Source organism: Nylanderia fulva, unplaced genomic scaffold (genome assembly GCF_048542155.1).
Source record: "Nylanderia fulva isolate GAGA-0341 unplaced genomic scaffold, ASM4854215v1 Scaffold5, whole genome shotgun sequence".
NCBI classification, from domain to species: domain Eukaryota; kingdom Metazoa; phylum Arthropoda; class Insecta; order Hymenoptera; family Formicidae; genus Nylanderia; species Nylanderia fulva.
The window spans coordinates 3,363,454-3,384,863 of record NW_028190587.1 but is presented as its reverse complement, the minus strand read 5'-3'; the positions used below and the strand labels follow the sequence as shown (position 1 = coordinate 3,384,863).

The following is a 21,410-nucleotide window of genomic DNA, read 5'->3' as shown; positions in this document are numbered from 1 at the left end:
TATAAAGCTTATAAAATCATGAATTTCTAATGTGTTGTTATATCATCACAATATTTATCTCTAAACGATTTACATAATATATATAATGTATATTATAGTCAGATGCACTCTTCGAGTTTATTATCCCCACTTTTTAAGCGGGGAAATGAGTCATCTGTTCTATCAGTAGAATTACTTATCTTGTTACTTTCATTTGCTGCGCAGTTCATACTGAATCGTGTCGCTGATATGATCGTGTTTGACTTGTACATACGTAAGATAGTGACTGTGACGTTTTTGCAGTGAATCTCATAAACAAGTTTTGCTGACAGCATCAAATAGAAGATACACATAGGTAAGTTTATGCATTAACGCGATTGATGTTAATCGAAATGCCATTTCCACAAATTTATGGTTGAATTTAACATCACTGCGATTGTAGATGCTAATAATTGCGTTTTTTATGTGCTTGAAAATTATTTTCGGCTCAGTAGTTATTAGTGGCATGTCAACCGCGAGCTACGTCGTACTTGCAGACAGGCAATTATGGATCGCTGGATTGGTAAAACCGCAGTCGTTACCGGAGCTGCATCCGGCATCGGCCAAGCAATTACATGCGCTCTTCTGCGGTACGGAGTAAACGTGGCTGCTATAGATATCATGAATGAAAAATTGATCGAACTTAAAGCGGAAAAGCAAAAATTGCCAGGCAAATTAGAAACTATATTGTGCGATGTAAGTTGCGAGGATGAACTTAATAGGGCATTCAGTGAAATTGAAACAAAAATGATGGGTGTGGACATTATGATCAACAATGCTGCTTATTGTGAATACACACGCGTAATTGGTAATGACATTATACATATTTATATTTACGCATGATATTATATGTAGACAGAGACAGAAGGTGAAAGAAGTAGGATTTAAAGATTTTAGTGTTTAAATAAGTATTATATTTATGCTTCTTTATTTTTATATTAACAAGCTAATAATCCTTTTTCTATAATAAATTGCGAAAATATAATTTTGAGCTGAAGAGAAATTCTTAAAAAAGTTTCACTTAAAAATTTAATTATGAATATGAAATGTTCTTAAATTCTCAGAAACATAATAACGTCTTACGCGAAGAACGTTATAGTTAAAGAGGCTCTTATTTTTATTACTGTTGCTGCGATGGCAAGTAGAAGATATTGACAATAAAAGACTGAACTTTTAAACTGTCTCTTTTGTTAAAAAAAAAGAAATTTATAAATTATATTTGCAGATAGTGATTGGAAAACATTTCAAGTAATAATGAATACTAATGTCACAGCATATGCTGCATGCATGAATAAGGCAGTAAATTCGATGTACAAACGAAATGTCGAAGGGCATATTTTCAATATTAACAGGTACTATTATTTAATTTGTTCATTAATTACATATATATAGATAAACTTTGAAATAAATTTGGATAAATTCTTAATATAAATAAAACATTTTCTAAACAAACATTTGTTCTTGGTTTCCTATAATGAAGCGGAAATGTGAGAAATCTTTTTAAAAATTTTTATTTATTGTTAATATTTATTATTAATAAATTTAGTAAGATAGATAATTTGGAATTTATAGTGTTGTAGGTCACTGCATTCCAGGAAAGCCTTCTAAAGAAAATGTTGATATCGCATTTGATTTTAATTTGTATGTCGCTTCTAAGCACGCAACTGTTGCTTTAACTCATACGTTACGACGAGAAGTAGCGGATATCAGACCTTATATTCGAATTACAGTAAGTTGTTTCAATCATTATGCTTGGTATTGAAATATTGATAATAAAAAATTAGAATAAAAACTTTTATATAAAAGTCATGTAATAAATATATATTTCAGGATTTTTTATGTAGGATGCGATATATTATCAATGTATAATTATATTATGTATACTTTTACCAAAGTAGAATTTATAAAATTCCAATTTGTTTATTTGTCTTTTTAGAGTATCAGTCCTGGTCTTGTAAACACGAGTATAGATTTACGATCGGAAGAAGCACATGATACTTTCAAAAAATTACCATCTCTTCAACCGGAAGATATAGCGGATGCAATCATTTATGCTCTTGGAACACGGCAAGAAGTTCAGGTTTCATTTTCAGTCACTTTTTTTTAATACAAAATTTTTTTAGATTATTTTACACGTTTAATTTCAGATTACGGAGCTTACTATTCAACATACTGGGGAAATTCCATGAAAAATATTTTTAGCAACACACATATACATCTTAGCACATCATTTTACAAGAAACTTATAGTATAAAGACTTATAGTATAAGAAACTTGTTTCGTAAATTAAGCTTGTGTGTTGTTTTGCATTTTTTAAAATACTTAACATGCCTTTTTTAAAGAAATAAAATTTTGTATGTTAATTTTTGTGTGCATGCATGATGATATATCCCAGGTAGCAAGCTGACGTTATTAAACGTCAAAATGACGTCAGCTTGCTACCTGGGATAATTGTTTATAATATACTTTTATATTTTACACATGCATTTATCTCAAGTTGCACAATTAAATTTATTGCGAAAAATAGTAATCAAATAAAATAAAATTGTGAAAATAATGATTTCAATATTTATTTTTATCAGCGCGCAGTGCTTGACACTTTGCGCGCATCGCGTTTTAAAAAAATATATTCAAATTTGTGACATATTTTGCTTATCGTGCGATGTAACGTTATCGGCAATATGTTCGTTTGTAATCGCTTCATTCAAATTTCGACAAAGTAGTTGTTACACACGATCGGTGGTTTCATCCTGCTTGGCGCATGACAAATACAGCGATGCATGTCATATGGCATTTGCACTAACGATCGAAACGCGCGTTTCCTACACACTATTGCATATCCGTATACGTGTTTCTAAACGTAAATTTCCGACGACGACGACGATAGCAGCTCACATTGTACCGAGTTCGACTGTCAACTAGGAAGGGGGACATTTGAGGCGATAGTTAAGGTGTCAAACAAATTCCGTCGCGCTTCAAGTAGAGGGCTATTTGAGTGAGGTTGAATCACGTCACCTATCAGCCGCGAGAGAAAAATCGATTTCCCCAGCATACGTCAGATGCATCGGGTCTTGTTAAATTTTAAGTTTAGCTCTGTGATGAGTTTTTGCTTCTCGCAACGTTTTAAATGAAATATTATTTCAGATTTATTGTATATATTTCAAAAATTACATAAAATTTAACGCAATCAGAGTTTTGCTTCTTTTATCGCGTAATGCTGAAATGCTACATTGACAATGTATGATTGCATAATATAATTTGAAATTATTTTAATTTCAGTTTGCTTGCAATTTTGTATATAAATGTATTTTATACAAAATAACATTGTTATTTTCTCATGCTAATTAATTGCATTATTTCCCAATATGGGTAAAAAGAATAAATTACACATTACGGATTGAGTTAATATAGTTGCTTGCTTTTATCTTACTTGTTATGCTGCTATTAATAACACGAAGCCATGCAAATAATCCGTTGTTTTTATTCTTCGTTTTAGATGTTCTTAGTTGTGTTACATTAAGGAGAGGCGAATAGTTAAGAAGAGCAAGATTTAAAGCGTAGTAGAAGAGCGGCGGAGTGATGATCGATAAAGACGTACATAGGCGCTTCATAGGGCCGTCTGTATGGACAGGCCGGTATTTAGGAATTTATATTAAAATATGTAAATCTATTGGCGCGCGCGGGCATATTTGAAAACAGATAAATTATGCCGGCCGTGTATTGCGTTCTCGCGGTAAAATATCGACAGCGCGCAAGGGGTTGAGGCTGACGGCGGAAGCGGAGTTCCTCGCATAACGGCACGTTCTGTCGACCGGCAGAAATGCGATTTATGACGATCATTGTGTAACGATCATAAATTATTTCTTTATTTACGCGGAAGAGAAAGAGAGAAAGAGAGAGGAGAGAGAGAGAGAGAGAGAGAGAGAAAGAGCGCGCTTATGCGTCCAATAGCAGCATTTGTATTCATTGTTTTTTCGTGCCTTTCACGTCTTTCTCATATAGTAACACCTGATGCTTCCAAATTCTGCCACTCTCTTCGCTTAGCTAGTTTACATTCTATAGCAACGAGTTAATCTCATAAATTGGGATTATCGGACACCTGTCATCTGTGCAACGTAAAAATGTAAAAAAAAAACATCTCGAATTATTATAAAAATTTAAAATGTCATTTTAGTAATTAACAATTCAATATACTTGTAAATTAAAATTAATAGTGGTTTTGATTCGAAAACACCCCTTATTCAATGTATAAGTTATTATATTGCTTCAAAAACTGAAACTAATTTCACGAATTCCTGAATTTACACGATCCACTGAATGTTAAGGAACAAACATCCCGATTTAACTTCCTTAAATGCGTTCGTAACTGTTTCTGACAGGGAACAACTCACCTTCTCTTCTCTACTGACTCTATATGCTAACAGTTGTTTGACCGTGTTTCTGCAGTTCTCGCGCATTTGAATACATCTCAAAGTATATTTCGAGTACATCTTCTGTGAGTCTAAACAATTGATGAATATGTACATACGACTCTTGGAGAATACCTTTTACAACATCTTTTTCTGCCTCTTTATTTGCTTGAAATCTAAAAAATAAATCTTTACTGCGAGCAACTACGAATTCGTATTTCGTTTTTGCTTGAGATATTACCAGAGATAGAATTTATATTTCAGAAATAAAAAATGAAGGAAATAAATTATAACAAAAATAATGATAATAATAAATTGTCAATAAAAAATACATTGATTTTTAAGAAAAGAAAGAGAGAGAGACTGAAATCATTCGATAGCACATAATTAAAAACTCTTTACGTATTCAATCAAGAAATGTATTTTTTCTTAATTTTATCTAACGCAAAGTTAAAGCCTCGCAATTGAGAGTTGGAAAAAATGATTGCGATGCGACAGAAGTTTTGATTTGTGTCATTAAAGCAAAGAGCAAAACGTGGCGCGCAGCTGGATACAGCGACAACGAGAAGTCAGATTGCTAAGGGTTCGCTAGACAGGTTCGGGGGTTCCTGCAGAAGGTTCGTTAGCGGAACACTGGCAGTGCAAACATAGCTTAAACCGACTGCGTACGTGCGTCAATGCGGTGTCAAATTTGAAGTGATTCGCGGTGACGGCGTGCACGTGACGCGATGGAACTAAACGCGCGCCTTCGCCGACGATGACGACGAGGACGACGACGATCGTTCGGTATTGGCCCGTGCCGTGAGCCGCACATTGGGTTGAATATCGAACAAGCCTGTCTGTTGACTTATTAAAAGCCGGATGAAATTGGAGCGAAGGCGGAAAATTCGATTCCCCGGATTTCGGCCGATTTCCGTGTTCATCGTGGTGGTGCGGTAGTGACCTCAATTATTTCGCCGCGAATGAAAGCTATTTTCTCGAGGTAACTATATTGCGCGGTTCCGAGTGCATTCGGACATATTTCTGATGGAGGTAGGCGACAGTGAAATTTTCGCGTTGATGTCACTAGTTCAAGGTTTTAAGATTGTAAATTTCAATAAAGAAGCTAAGAAATTGGAATTATATATCGGATATAAAAATTAAATGCTATCTAGGTATTTGCTCCTTTTTTTGGTTTAATAGGAGAAAAAAGTAAGAAATTTCATTAAACATAATTATGACGTAATTAAATATTGTGAGCAAATTATTATACATTTCTTTTACAAATTATGTTTAGTCAATAATTATAATTAAATTAAATTCAAAAATTATTTTTTTTTAAGAGAGAAAATATGTGACCTAATAAAATAATAATCTTAAAAATTAATATAAATTAAAATATATTACTGTAGGTATTTTTTAAATCGAATAAAGTAAAAGTAAGATATTTGACAAAATATCAGATTTGATTTTTTCTTAACTGTCTAATATTCCGTATAATTTCTGTATAATTCTGTATAATATCCGTATAATTTCTAAATTAATTTCTAAACTTGCAAAGTTTGTACAATAAGATTTTCAAGTATTAATAACATACTTAAATGCACATGCAAAAGAGAAAATAAATTAAGAATGCCATCTTTTTTCGTTTTAATTACATCTTTCTTTCGCCAAAGATGTTTATTTTAACAATCATATATGTGACATGAGTATACAGTAACCAAAACGTCGCAACTGCTTTGGCGCGTATTCTGCTCGGCGACCGGTTTAGATAATGCAGTTTGAACCGCGCGCTTTATGTGTTATCTCGTCGATTGCTCCGCCAACCCCCGAAATTTTCGAGCATCCCCATCACCCACCGTCTCCTTACCTCGTCTACTTCCCCTTGCATAATCTGCAATTGCGAAACTGCGAAGCGGAGAAGTTGCGGAATAGTTTCCCTCTCTTGCGCGAGTATGAATTTAATCGGTCTCCGCGCGACCGTCGAATTCGACGCGATTTGCGCGCGTAATGCCGGTCCCGAAGATGCAAAGACCTGATTTGTATAATGCGAGATAATAAGTCGGTAAAAGAGAAGGACGGGCCGCGGCGGGATTATGACTTGCACGTTGCTGGGACTTTGATTTTTCGCCTTGCATTACAAGGGGCGTATACCCCGAGAATGAATATTATGGACGGCGCTCTTGTCAAGCGCGCAAGAGGGAAAGAGGAGAATCTTTCGCCTCCGTAATATAAATCCGCTCGTTTCATTCGTCCGCATCCCGGAGACATTCATGAGGTAAAAAGATGCGCATAATGTTATCAACGCATTCCCGACGTGGCCGCGCGTAGTTTAATCCACTGCGACGCTGATCCCCGTGGTATATACGATGAATTCCGTCCGTCGTCGTCTGTAGCTGCTAGTAATATTGGATGAGGCTAAAAGGAGAAATCTGAGAGAAGTGTCATTTGAATAATGTAGATAAGTTTACTTCGCTTGGAAAATACAAAAACAAGAAAGATCGTGATTCCTCCGGGTCGGAGGAGAAATATATACGCGCGCGGCATGATTTAATCTATCGAGAAAATACTGCGTCTATTGCGAGAGTAGTTTGTCAATGTAGCGAAATATTAAATAAAGAGAGTTCAACAAATTGCGTTTTTATTGAAATATGACATGACTTTTAGGCGGATTTTAATTAACAATTTATATACGTATATTGTATACGTTTTATATTTTTATTGACTGTGAAATATTTATTGAAAGCTATAAAAAGGTTAAAAATAATGCTTTCTTAAATAATTGATTGTTTTGCACCAAATACGTTTTTGAAAAATTATTCAGGCTTCAGATAACAAAAAATTTATCTAACTATAAAAAAATCACTAACCAATTCTCTGTAATTGAATCCACATTGTGGAAAAACGAAAATATTATGGCCAGTAATGTTTTAATAATATATAGAGCGTGCCTAAAATTAAAAATATTATGTTTTATTGACGGTATGCGAAATAAATATTATATACGAACGACAGATATCATCCAGCACACGTGCCCGGATGTTCATCGTTTTTCGATAAATCCTTGAATATTTAATTGCAGGAATATTGAAAGTCTGTCTCCGACATTGATACATAACTTCTTCGCCACTCGGTCGGAAAATTCATATCGGATTTATCGATGAAGTTTCCTCGGTGCACATCTTTGCCAACATCTTTACTTATGCAGGGGATTTTACAATACCTTTATAAACAGCAGTTATTTCTTTCAAGAATACAAAAAGAGATCTCGTTAACCATTATTAAGAATAATTCGATAATCTAAAAATTGCTTTTTTTGTCAAAAATAGTATTATTAGTAAAATAGTATATATATATATATATATATATATATATATATATATACTATTTTACTAATAATACTATTTATATATATATTGTATATCAATTTTTATCAATACTGTTTTTGGCAAAAAAAAAAGCAATTTTTAGATCTCTTTCTTACATATGTATGTGCGGATTATTCATGTATAAATAATCCGCACATACATATGTAAAAAAGAGCCAGGAGCAGCGTCTTCTATCTACAACCGAAAAGAGACAAAGCATAATTTTACATGTATACATCCACTCGTTCGAAATTGCGGCAATGCTCTATCGCGTATATAAACGAAGAGCTTTATCACCGCGAGGCTATCGTTATCACCGTAAACGACTCGGCGCTCAAGTATTTCCGCTTATTTCATATTCAGCCGTTCACGTAGGTGGATGATGACAACGAGATGACACCGTTAACGACACCCCGCGAGCGCCTTCTCCATAGGGTGCGCTTAACTTCGGCACTCGCACTCTCTATACTCTAGGAACCGCTGTTATACGACGACGAGCGTCCGTGCACGATGTAACGACGCCGGTCGTGATTTAAACGATATATCAAGTCGTCGGTTGCGCGAGCAGCGCGTGTGTTGAGGTATTATCGTCGTTATTACGGCCATTATCGCGCGAAATGATAGCATTCATCCCGCTCCTTCCCACGTTTTCACGTGTTCACTCGCCATCAGGCCTCGATCTGTGTTCAGGAAAATCAAGTTATAGAGCGCTCTATTAGAGAATTGCGACCCAAATGACGTCTAGACAAGTCTGTCTGTTGTCTATTTGTATCCCGTATGATTTATTTTCTCGGAGAAACTCTTCAACTTTCCTGATTGATCAATTTGTGCTGCGTCATTCTATCACCACCAAACGGCTTGCTTTAATAATGACGATGGAGGTATTTCTTTCGTAAAATCGAGTAAATATGTTTTAAAAGTTTGATAAACATTTTATTCAAATGCGTGCATTTTAATTCGATATTTATATCTATCTCATGCGCCAGTGATTGTATAATTAAAATTGATAAGTTTTATTTCATTCGAAAATATTTATACCTTCTTCTTCGACACAATACTTGTTATTATTCTTGAAAAAAAAACGTTTCTTTTTATTGCAGAACTTGTTATTATACACTGCTTAATTCATATGAAGCATCATATATGGAGAAATCGTTAATTATGTTTGAAAGCTATTTTCCATGCACGAATTATCCATGCAAAACGCGTACCGTAGCGTCATTAGGTATCTCTTCCTTTTCTCTTTATCCAAGCCAGCCATGTTTCTTTATAAAAAGAATTGTGATCTCACGTGGGTCATTTTGCTCGGGAAAAGATTCTAAGATCTCTAGAGGTTGAATGAGGTTGACGTATTGAAAAGGGTGCTCTTTCTCGCAGAGCAAAGGAAACGAATGCTCGATTTCTGTCGACTTAACGAGACACCGCGTTGTCTTCCGCGAACGATGTAAACGCGGTCGCCGATTTCGTCTTTGGCTCGATTCTCTTCGACATTTGCAAGGGACACTTTTTCGAGCGAAACGGTGCATAATTAATATCGTTTTGCTCAAATTTTCTGTAAATTATTTTTCTATTTAATATTTATATATTTTATATTATTTATATATATACAACTAGTAGAATTTTTTTATTAAATGCGTCGAATATTTCTTTTTATTAAGGTTTAATTTAATACTCCTTTGATAAACTTTTATGTATCTTTTTGAATTAAAGCTTTCTTCTCAAATTTATATATACATATATATATGAGAAAATTTTCTCTTAGAATTTATTTTGAAAAATCGTGGTAATCGTGGGACAATATGCTATTGCAATTGGAAAAATTTTGAGTTTCTCTGTACATAGTAAAATTAATCAAACATATTTTATATTTTATTGTGGTAAATATTAATATCTTTTATTGTAGAAAATATTAATCAGAGAAACTCTTATAAAATTCTTCCAATATCATATTGTCTCACAATTACCGTGATTTTTAGAGTAAATTCTAAGAGAAAATTTTCTCTGTGTATAAAAATATTATAAAATATTTAGAAATAAGTATTTGCGCGATCAAAGATGATTGCTGGAAGAGATTGGCATTAATGTCAGTTTAGTCTAGATTCGTATCGTTATTGTCATCGATTCGTAGCTGGTCACTTAAACGCGGAGTGTACGATCGAAAGTTATCCTCGGCATACGCATGAGGACGAGGACAAAACTAAAGCTCGTTGAAGCTTTCGCGGCTTGCCTGCTGACTCCGCCGTGCGTCTTATCCGCACGGCAATCCAAACTTTGCTAAGTCAATAGCGACGACCCTCCACGGATGAGAGGCTTCTGCGTCATGCTCTTCGATTAGTTTCGTTCCAGAGTCCCGATACTACCGATGCGGGAACTTACGAGTCGTCACGACCGAGTGGTTTGTCTTTCTTCGACTTCGACCGACGGCTTCTCTTCCTTTACTTCGCTCTTTTATACTTTCCTCCGTCGCCGCGTCAATTCACGAAAGAAATAAAAAGGTTTTGCGTCCGGTGGTTAAAAACGTTGTGGAAAGTACTTTGCTGCAACGTATCGACATTGTTATTGGATTTCGTGGCGGATTGTGGCATTTGTAGCTTTACAGTTTGTAAAAAAAAAAAATTCGTATCGTCTAGTTTATATTATATATACTTTTTCATTTATATGTGTACATATATTCGTATAATTGTATAAATATTATGAAAGAAAGTATCACTTTCGATAATCAAAAATTCGATTGCGCGCGTTAATTGTTCTTTCAACGATTCAGTATCGTTCTTCAAATATTTTGGCCCAAGAAAAGTTTGTTCTTTTATTCGGCCACCTTCTACATCCGATGATTAAAGACGTGACGTGACTGAAGCAACGAAATGCATGAAAGAACACAAGAGAATACGTGGCCTGTATAGAAGAAGACGTAAGTTTCTTAAGCGCGTAATGCCGAATGTCTTTCGGGATTTCTTGCGCGTTGGAGATAAAGGAGGAAAGTCGATGTTACAAAGTTAGTCGTGTAAAGGGGTTTGTAGACCGAACTCCTTCACACCGCTGATTGCAGTCCGCGTCACAAAGACCCGCGACGAGAGATAAATGCTGTTGGCTGTCTCTTTACAGGTCCCTACTCATTAACGGCGACGATAAGTTTAACGACTCTGCCTCGGTGTTTCTTCAGTCGAGTCTTCAAGCGCTGCACACGCAATTTCAAATGCCGGCCGGTGCTTTTATACAACAAGATCCGTAGGAAAGGAGTCTTGTGTAAGAGAAGTCCGCGCAGCGAGACATTTTATAATTGCTTGTACATTTTATAAATTAATCTAATATTGTATATAACATCATAAAGATATTTTAAGAGATTGTGTTTTATTATTATATTTTAATTCGAGTTAACAGAGAGAAGTACATCATTATATTATAATAATTATGTAGTTAGCATCGCATAATTATTATGGAGAATAATACAATAATCTGCTATAGTTTGTTTGATTAGATAATCAATTTTTTATTACACTTTACGCGTAAATAAGCATAATGCAATGCAAATTACTTCTATACACAAGGCTTGAATGCTGTGCCATTTTAATGACTTTGTCTTTAAAGTCTCATCATTTATTTTGTCACATTGATGGCTCTGTATTCGTTTGTTAATGATACTCGCTAATAATAGTTGGGCTATTTGTATCAAAAGAAAATTAAACTTTAATCCATTAACGAATATGTTAAATCGTTTTCGCTGGGACTCTGTTATCTAGTTGTACCATCCAGATTTAATTGCATATAATTAAGCCACATTTTATCCCCTTTTGCATGTCGAACGTGTTTATGTGCTTGTAACGACGCTCAATCTCATTATGATGTCAAAAGTGGCACGTATTTTACTAAACGACAGTCAGCCTATAGTCAGCGCGGCAAGGGCTGGAAAGCGCTCGATGATTTAACCAGTAATTTGTTCACGCGTTTCAAAGGCTATAATATCTGTTATTTTATCTGTGTAGAAAAGTGCGTCCCATAGTTCGCATGCGCGATCAATAGGCTTCTGTTGGATTATTTTGTCTCTATAAATTGATAAATTCATAAAACTGCTATCCAATATGTATACTTTTCATAGATACATTTTTAGCTGCAATGAAATTATTAATTGCGCTTGATAGAGCGTTTAATAATTTCAAACATTGGTATAATACGTTATAACAGTTATTTGCATTGATTACTTAGAAATTAAATAGATATTGAAAATATATACATAATAAGCATAATTATAATTTTTAAAAATTATTAATATATTATAAAATCTCTCGTATACATTAATTATATGTGATTCTTGAGGGGAGTGTAAAACATAGAAAAATTGGTATATTTTTAAATCACAAACTTGACTGTATCTCAGGCAAATTGATTGGCGAATCACACGGGAGAGAAAAGCAAAGCGATAAATGTACCATCTCTTTTCTTATATACACCTTTGCCGTATTCGGATACAGCAATAAGAAAACTTTTGTGGACGGGGCGGTACGCGTACGTCGAGGGAACAAAAGCTATGCATAGATTTACATCGCGGACGCCGCGCGTTCGATTTACCCCGTGGCAAGAAGCTTTATGGTCGTCCCGGTACTCCCGGAGGCTCAACCGCATCGATTTGTCGGGAAACCGTTGAATCTTCAGGGACAGGCGAATTATTATTCGGGAACATCGATCGTTTTGACGGTCGCGCTACCGACCTGGTTAATCTTTACCAAGATTGAGAAAATCTCTCCGATTGCAAAAAGAAAATGTGAGATAGAGATAAAATTATTTATTATAAGTTGAACGCATAAAAATAAAAAAAAAAATAGAAAATGAAGATGTATGAATAATATATATCTAACACAATAAAAAAATATGTGTGTATTTTAATAAAATACACATACACACACGCATATATATATATATATATATATATATGTACATAAGTATTTTATATAAAAATATTTTAATTATATTTTTATTTAATTAATTTAATTTTTATTTTATTTCATTTGATTTAAAATTTAATATTCGTTAATATACATACATATATATATATATATATATATATATATATATATATATATATAAAATACAATACAATACAATACAAATAATTATTAGTTAATAAAAAATTATATTATAATATATAATATAATATAAAATTACATTTGCATTTTTATTATACACATGTTTATCGTCTAAAACTATTATTATTTCTGACATTTAATTAATTTTCTTGTATAGCAAATATGTACCTATATTAATTAACTGTGCTTATTGCGATGTATTGTAAAAGGTTTTGGCTGTTGTTTAAAATTACAAATTTTTCTTTGTGCATTCAGAGACAATTGTAGATAGCCATTGAAATGCAGTTTTGTTACGGATGTCTATAGTTATGTAGTATTATCATGCACCAGTGCGCCCTTGTGTATCACGTATTTCGCGGTCAACGGCGATATTGTAAAAGTTTTACGTGACACAGTTTCGTAGGGATTTGTTGGCAATCTGTGGCATTCAGTCACGCAGGCCTACTGTTTTCTGTTGTTTCGGATCACCATGTCCGTTTTTTTTTCCGATTTCACGCCGTGTGTGACAGGTGTATTTTTTGATTCTTTGTACAAAAACCGCGCACAGCCTCGTCTCGTTCTATACAGCAAGACTCTGTTAAAATAAAACGTCGTCCAATTGTATCAAACAGGATTTCCAAACGCGAGAATACCGTTGAATTTTTTTGTAATGCACTTTGATACCTTTCAATGCTCGTGGAATGTTTGTTTTAGATTACGGTACAAATTCGATAGCGCTTTTATTTGCGCCATTTAACTGTGATTATTGTTATTCGATATCTCAGTGCAATAATTGAAATATTACACTCATACGCATATCCATTATTACATTTGCGTACCTTTTCGTTGCAAGATATCTTTGATTGCACTCGATGTGCGTCGATCGGAAAGGAAGACATAATAACGCATTTATGAAATGAGAAAAAACTATTCGTACACACGGGCATTGCGCCATTAAACAATAATAATGTTCATCAATGATGCATTGAATCGTGATTTATCGTTTAGAGAGACAGCTCGCGTGCTTATTTTTGTCGTAGGGCAAAAGCCGTTTCTAAAACATACCACGTGGGAAGAAGGTACTCGCATGTCGATGGTAGAAAAATGAGTGCGAGAAATAATTTATTCCAAGCAAAAGCAAGAGAGAGAGAGAGAGAGACAGTCCATCTTCGGCTTGGCCGCGTGGGCGGTGGCGGATAGTATATGATCTTAAATGAAAATGATTTCCCTAGAGAGAAAAAGCTGGATAGGGGCAGCGCGACATAGGGACAGACCAGGGAAGGGAGACCGTCTTAGGTTAACTCCCAGATCTCGAAAGAACCGCATCCACTTTACCGTTCATTTCTCTTCGAAAATACGAGAGGAATATAAACTCTTATGAATTAATGCTATTCTACTTGCGGTTATCCGCGAAACGAACTAACGCCCTTTCCATCTCCCGATGGAAAATTCTGCTGCGCGTTTCTCATTTTAAAGAGATTGTTTTTTACAGCTTTTTCGTGAATTTATGAGAAAAATATAAACAATATATTTATTGCTTATATAATAAAATAATAGTATAAATATATTTATAAATTATTTGCTATAATACCAGTTTTTTATTATTGTGATCTTATATCTATTTAAATAGAATCGATTTTCTTTAAAGTTATTTTCAACAATATAATGTTGAGTTATGTCAATTTCGAAAAGAACATTAATCAATGCTATAAAATAATTATTGCTTAAAATAACAGAATTGTAATGCATCATACAAAAAAAAAAGCTTCTCTCTTGGTTTCTCCTGGATTCTCGTGGCTGTAAGCTCGAAACAGAAAACGTTATCTGACGATCTCATTTTAAAGAGATTGTTTTTTACAGCTTTTTCGTGAATTTATGAGAAAAATATAAACAATATTTATTGCTTATATAATAAAATAATATTATAAATTTATTTATAAATTATTTGCTACAATACCAGTTCTTTATTATTGTGATCTTATATCTATTTAAATAGAATCGATTTTCTTTAAAGTTATTTTCAACAATATAATGTTGAGTTATGTCAATTTCGAAAAGAACATTAATCAATGCTATAAAAATAATTATTGCTTAAAATAACAGAATTGTAATGCATCATACAAAAAAAAAGCTTCTCTCTTGGTTTCTCCTGGATTCTCGTGGCTGTAAGCTCGAAACAGAAAACGTTATCTGACGATATACCGAAAATTCACTGATTCGTCTCTGCCATCGTAGAAAGGACAAGCGATAAACGATGAGCGGAAGAGAGAGGTATTGCGAAGGAACAGGGATGCCGGGAAGTTTGCGGGAGTATAAGCGCGGGTGAGCAAACGGGGAAGGTGTTGGTAGGGTAGAAGGAAAAGGGTAGGAGGCAGAGAAGCTGCCTCTCTCGGGGCCTATTTGTAAATCAGTTCCCGGTTGCTGGATCCTGATAAACGTCCTCGTTACGCGAAAACGTGCCGGCGACGCGATTATTTAACATCGCGACGCCAGCAAGCAAGCGACCAACCTTCTTCCATCTCTTTTTCCCTCCAAAACATTTGTCTCCTGGTGCCCCTTTGCTCCTCGTCCACATCCGGAGGATGCACTGAATGTCGCGTTGTCCCTGTTGCTATACCATACACATACACGTACACACGTACATATACACACGGTTCTATCTAAATTGCAAATATTCCTCCGTGAAATCACGATCGAGAGCGAAGACGGACGAAGACGGGCGAAGACGCGACCGCGATGGCGCAAAGTGTTTCGCCTGGGGAAGATGTAAAGTTTGACGGAGCGCGGTTGAATGAATACCAAATTAAGGTATCGTTAAATCGTTCAGCAAAATTGCTGGTTATATGTCGAGAGAGAGAGAGAGAGAGAGAGAAGCGAGATGGTAGTAATGAAAATAATGATAGGACCAATAATGCGATAAATAATGCTTTACGTGCTTTAAATAAGATGAAATCGACAGATGCAAAAGAGTCGCATTAATTTAGATTTAAATAACAGCGTGCAATAAAACTCAGACTGTATATCGATTTATTATAAATAATATTAGAAATATAAATACTCTTTCTCATGATATATTTTCATTGATCGAATTAACATTTTAATTTAGAGTATAATTGGTGACAACTCTACTTCGTCTCTTACATGTTATTTCGATTGTATTCTCGTTGTTTAAAATTCCATTGCTATATCAGATCTGAAGTACACATATCGCGAAAGAGTATTGGGTTGAAGGAGATGTCGTTTCGCATTGATGCGACTGTAAAATTTAAGGTTCGTACACTATCAAAAGTTACTCTCGCGCAAACATTCTCGCGCTGATTTCAAACAGTTATATGATTTTCTGACGTTTCTCGCGCACTCGAATATAAATCGCAACACAGTTATACACAGATATAGACTCTCGAACCTCGTACTTACTCGCCGAAAATGCTGTTTGGAGTTTGAAGCGTTTGTATGACTTTTATGCCTCTCCAAGCTGCCTGCACGTCGCGTTTACAGATGCTTCGTCGAGAGAAGCATTTTGTTACGCGTGCATGATGTTAGTTCGTAACAATCACAAGATGGACTTTTCTTCGTTCGAAGGGCCGTAAAAAATTCATGGATTATCCAATTGTCTTGTGTCTATCGTGTCTTACGTTTGAGCACTTCCCTCGAATTTTGGCAGTATCCATATTTACCCGTCATCGCGGCGCGACACTAAAAGTGCATCGTTTTAGAAGGAAGATCGATCGAGGGAAACACCAACATTGTCACCGTCGCGGGCCTCATAATGGAATGTTGTTGACGTGACGTTGACGACGACATTGAAGGATCGAGGGAGAAATTTTCCTTCGGTTCGAGCGACGTCGCTGTCGATCAAGCAATTAGCTTTCCTACTCTCACACCCCTTCTATAAACTCGTTTTGAATATGTCATAATTTTCATCAAAATATGCATAAGTAAAATGAATTTATGCGTCTGATGCGTCTCTTCTGATACCATGGAAAACATGCATGTGCATGTTTGGTCGAATCGCCAGAACTTATTGTTTAAACTATCGAGAATTCTAGAATTATTGAAAATGAAGACAGGACTCTCAATTATTTTTGATCTTTCATAAAATGATGTGCTTCACACACACCCAAGAAGATAGAGAATGAAGATTAAATATGTGTAGAAACGTAAATTGTGCGCTACATCATTCTACATATATCACTTTATTGTATGTTTCACTAAAGAAAGATTATCAAAATGGTAAAGGTACCAATTCGTCACTGACTGTTCCTTCTAAATTTGTTTGCTACTTTTTTGTATTTGTCACTTTCTTCAAAATTATTCTGGTAAAGGAAAGTCAAAATAATGACGTTGAAATATTTCGAAGAGATAATTTTGTTCGAAAACATTATCACATATTATAATAAAATTATTATATATCGTTTAAGATTTACTTGTTTGATTTTTTGTCAAGAACTAAGTAATAGCTTCAGAACATATTCTTGAATTTTTTTATCCAATTTTACACGTAATTGTCAAATGATAAATGAGAGAAGTTTTACTTTTTCTCGGATATTCAATACGACCGATGTATTCAACTAAGATTAATGTTTCCCCAATCTTTGTGTTGAGTTGTCCACAGAAAAATTCAAGTATTTAGTTAGGTATACAGAAATAGTATATGTACTTTTAAATATTGCATGTGCGTGATTTGGTGTGATTAATATTTCTTTTTTATATACTTACATAATTATAAAATGTTTCATATGTGCATTTGGTTCTTTAAAACAATTTTATAATGGAAAAAAAACGCGTGTACCAATTGTGTAATAACGAACGATATCAAGAGTATGCACGCTAAAATCACAATCTAAATGTTCGACGAATTATATTGATATTATTGAAAAATACTGATTGTATTAGGTAAAAGCAAAGAGACAATGTGAAGCGTTATTTGACAATGGCCCGATGGTTGTTGAAATTCTCGGAAAAAATGATGGGATCCGGCTCCTGTGTGTAGGTGTCAAGTTTGGGGCAATTCGAATGTCGGATCAACAAAAAAATCCCACGCTTCGCAGCATTGAAATTTTATTGAATAGCGGAGAAACAATACTTCGTGTTTGAGCAAATTTTAACAACACGCGTTTCACTGATTCGACGAATTTACGACAAATTTTCAGAATATTTATAGTATAGAAAATATTTGAAATTATTCGCGGAAACATTTATCATTATAATAAGTGAAAAGTTAAAATAATGTTAAAGATATTTATCAGATTTCATTATCGATTTTTTCTGCATTATTGCAACAATTAAGAGTCACTGTTATTAAAGACTTTTCTTATAGTCAATTAAATATATACATATATAATATAGATCCATATTTAAATAACTTTATTCTTTTATTTAACAATGTGAAGTGATTTTATTCTGGAATTGCAAGAATAATAGACGTTAATTGATTAAACACGCCTACAGGACTTCAAGAAAGATTAATAAAGTCTTCTATTCAAGAAAACGTCCGCGTGTTCCTCGAGAATCGATATTCGGAGCAAGTCGGTCGTGCGAGATAAAATGGTTACTTTAGTAACTATAAAAGGGTGAAAAGGCGCGGAAGGGTGGCAAAAGAGATTCGGGGCACCATGAGCGCCGAGGTGCTCTATGCAATTATTCGGTTCATTTAATTCTCGGAACGCCGACTGAGTAATGCTCGCGTTGCAGCGAGAACGACGGTGACGACATGAAATTGTGTGTGTATGCATTTGTATGTACGTGTATGTGTGTGTATGTCTCGGGGCTCTCTGGTAAGTAAATTCCTGCCGCATAGAATAGAGGAAGAGAGTGATCGAGAGTACCTCGCGCACGGTAGCTTCGGATAGCACTCGATACCGTTTGAAAGCACGTAGGTAAGCATTTATCTCGAAATATCCTATTTATCTTGATGTGGAAGATGCTCGCGCGTACCCTTCTTTCGGCAATTTGGTCACGTCTGACCAGTCCAGCGTTTCGACGAAAACCTGTAATTTCGATTTCTTCCAAGATTCCACCCTTCTCTCTCAAGTCAGCTCCTCCTCTCTCTCCTTCTATCTCTTTCTTCTTCTGTGCGTTTATCGTTTTCTTTCGATCTGTCGTTTTTCGCACGCCAGCCGTTCTTTCTTCCGTGATCTCTTTCGCGTTGCATTCCGCGCGCGGTGCACTGAATTTAAAAACTTGCGTACACATACGGTAAAGACGAGGACGACGACGACGACGACGACGACGGATGTGCGCAGAACCGACTTGAACCGGCAAATAAAAGTCGACGGCACCCCGAGCTCGAGTAGAGGAGATGGAGATGCGCCGGCGGCTTCCACGTACAGGCAAATCGATTTAGCCCTTGACGAGCCCTGTTACTCTTTGCTCTTCCCCTCGACTTCAATCGCCCGCGTATTTCTCTATGTACATTCGCGAAGATAAACGGGCCGAGAATTGCGCGATCTTCCGGTCGCATTGGCTCGGAAACTTTGAAAAGCGAATGATTTCGTTTGTATCGCAATAGGGGAATCGAGTTATGAAACTCGTATATTCCTATTCAGCCGCTTGCCATGTAAATTGTTTAACGCGATTCGAAAGTATCGGGTCGGCGCCTGCGTTGATTGTTTAATTTTTTTTTTACAAATAATTCTGTTTGCGCCGAAAGCATATGTATTCTTCCATTCGCTCTTTTATAGATGGATACAAAAATATTAATAGATTAAAAATCAACAAAATTAGTTATACTGCAACATTGTCGAATTTTACAGAGATACTTATTCTCCAATTCATTTTACACTGAAAAAATCATTTGTGTGAAATTACACGATTATGCTGGGTTTTTTTTTTCGATCTAGCATAATCATGCACTCATATGCAAGATTATAGATTATATATAATTTTATATAAAATATATTCTTATATATTGTCAAGATTAAAAATATTTTACTGAACATGGAATTACATATAGGAAATGCTAGTAATATATAAATGTTATAAATAAAATAAATAAATGCTTATATAAAATAAAATTCTAATAAAGTAAAAATAATAATTTTACCTATGTTTTACATATATTTTTATATTAATATGTATTTTCATTTTAAAAAATATGAAAAAAATTACGGTGATAATTAAGTAATTTTTCCAGTTTTTTAACAAATAATTTCCATGTGAAGATACATGGATTTTTTCAGTGTAGTGTCATGCACAATTGTGCGTTATGCGCCATAGGCTAAACGATTTTTGGCAATTTCCGCAATTTGACAATATTACAAAAAGGAGTGCGTGACGCGCAAAGCTTTGTGGAAAAAAATTAAACGCCATTGCTTTGATCGAACAATTCGGACAGATGACTTCGAAGTTGTCACCGGTAACTGTCACACTTGAGAGAGTCATCTGGATATCATCGATTACGGGCGTATATAACAGTTTGATTTCGCAAAACGTGCATCACGCGTGTGCGTTACGCGTTACGTGAACGAATCTATAGCCCACGCGTGTATAGAAGAGTTCGACAGCGGCCGAATCAATATTTGCACGCGTTTGACGTGTTATATACGCGCCATATATGCCGACACGGCGTGCGTATATATATATGGATATTTCAACGAAGAGTCGTCCATTGTGCGAAAACCAAGCTGGATAACTTCATCGTGATGGCACTCGCGCGCGTTCTACGTCGATCATATTTCATTACGTCAGTTTTCCCTTTCGGCCCACCTCTCCCCCCTTCTTCTCACCCCTTCCTTCATCTCGCAGACTAGTTTTCAATGTTATTGACCGTCTAAGCGCGTGCACCGAACATCCGTGGAAGTTACGCCTCGCGGCGTCGTGGAGTTTCAAGTAGTACGAATCAATGTTTCGAACGCGCGCATTCGTTGCTCGAGACCAACTATGTATCTTGCCGTACGAGTTGATTTGTACGAATGCTCGATCAAGTTTGTGCGGAGAAGAATAGAAATCTTGAGAGAGGGAATTGATATAAATTTTTAATAAAATATAAAATATAAACCTCTTTAAAAATATATTTATGTATACTTCCTTTATAGAAATTTATCACTATATAGTAACGTCAATTCACTTATTTCGAGTACCTAAATTACTATATATCTAGTATTTTCAGTACAAGGGTTAAAAAAAAAGTTATCGATCTTTTTTGTACAAACACTTGCACATAAAATATTAATCTTTTGAAAAATATGCAGTTGCCAATCTTGTAAAAAATGTTTTAGTTTTATTAAAAATGAAGGTTTTGCAAAACGTGTTAAAATAATAAATCGTATGTGATTTTTTTACAATTTCTGTAGTGTTCATATTACATAAAGCAAAACATATCAAGATTCTTAATAATTACGCTTGAAACATTCTGTAGCAAGGATATACTAAAAAATGTATACACAATTAATACGTAATTCTACATAATTTACCTAGATTTCTTACGTGTGTAGCTTTTGATTAATTTTGTGTCGTGACAAGAAATATATAAAAAATAGTAATACTGTACATGTCTTATACGATCACATATATTTGATACGTTATTATGTAATTCATATGTAACAATCTGCTTTAAGCTTTGCTTGCGCTTTTTG

The 21,410-nt window shown here is 34.9% G+C and overlaps 1 protein-coding gene across 4 annotated transcripts; it reads left to right on the top strand.

Annotated features, from left to right (window-relative positions):
• Window positions 1-215: 215 nt before the first annotated feature.
• Window positions 216-3,929, top strand: LOC114941686 (farnesol dehydrogenase). 4 transcript variants are annotated; one of them, XR_014925703.1, is made up of 7 exons: window positions 216-334; window positions 471-826; window positions 1,244-1,370; window positions 1,591-1,747; window positions 1,955-2,098; window positions 2,166-2,266; window positions 3,515-3,929. XR_014925703.1 is itself a non-coding variant. In XM_029316750.2 (6 exons), the coding sequence occupies exons 2-6, from the start codon at window positions 526-528 to the stop codon at window positions 2,205-2,207; spliced, it is 771 nt and encodes a 256-aa protein (XP_029172583.1). In that variant the 5' UTR covers window positions 216-334; window positions 516-525; the 3' UTR covers window positions 2,208-2,381. The 4 variants fall into 4 exon arrangements, 3 of the variants coding, with proteins under 3 accessions (XP_029172583.1, XP_029172581.1, XP_029172580.1); XM_029316750.2 differs by lacking the exon at window positions 3,515-3,929 and having other exon boundaries at window positions 516-826; window positions 2,166-2,381; XM_029316748.2 differs by lacking the exon at window positions 3,515-3,929 and having other exon boundaries at window positions 474-826; window positions 2,166-2,381.
• The last annotated feature ends 17,481 nt before the right edge of the window (window positions 3,930-21,410 follow it).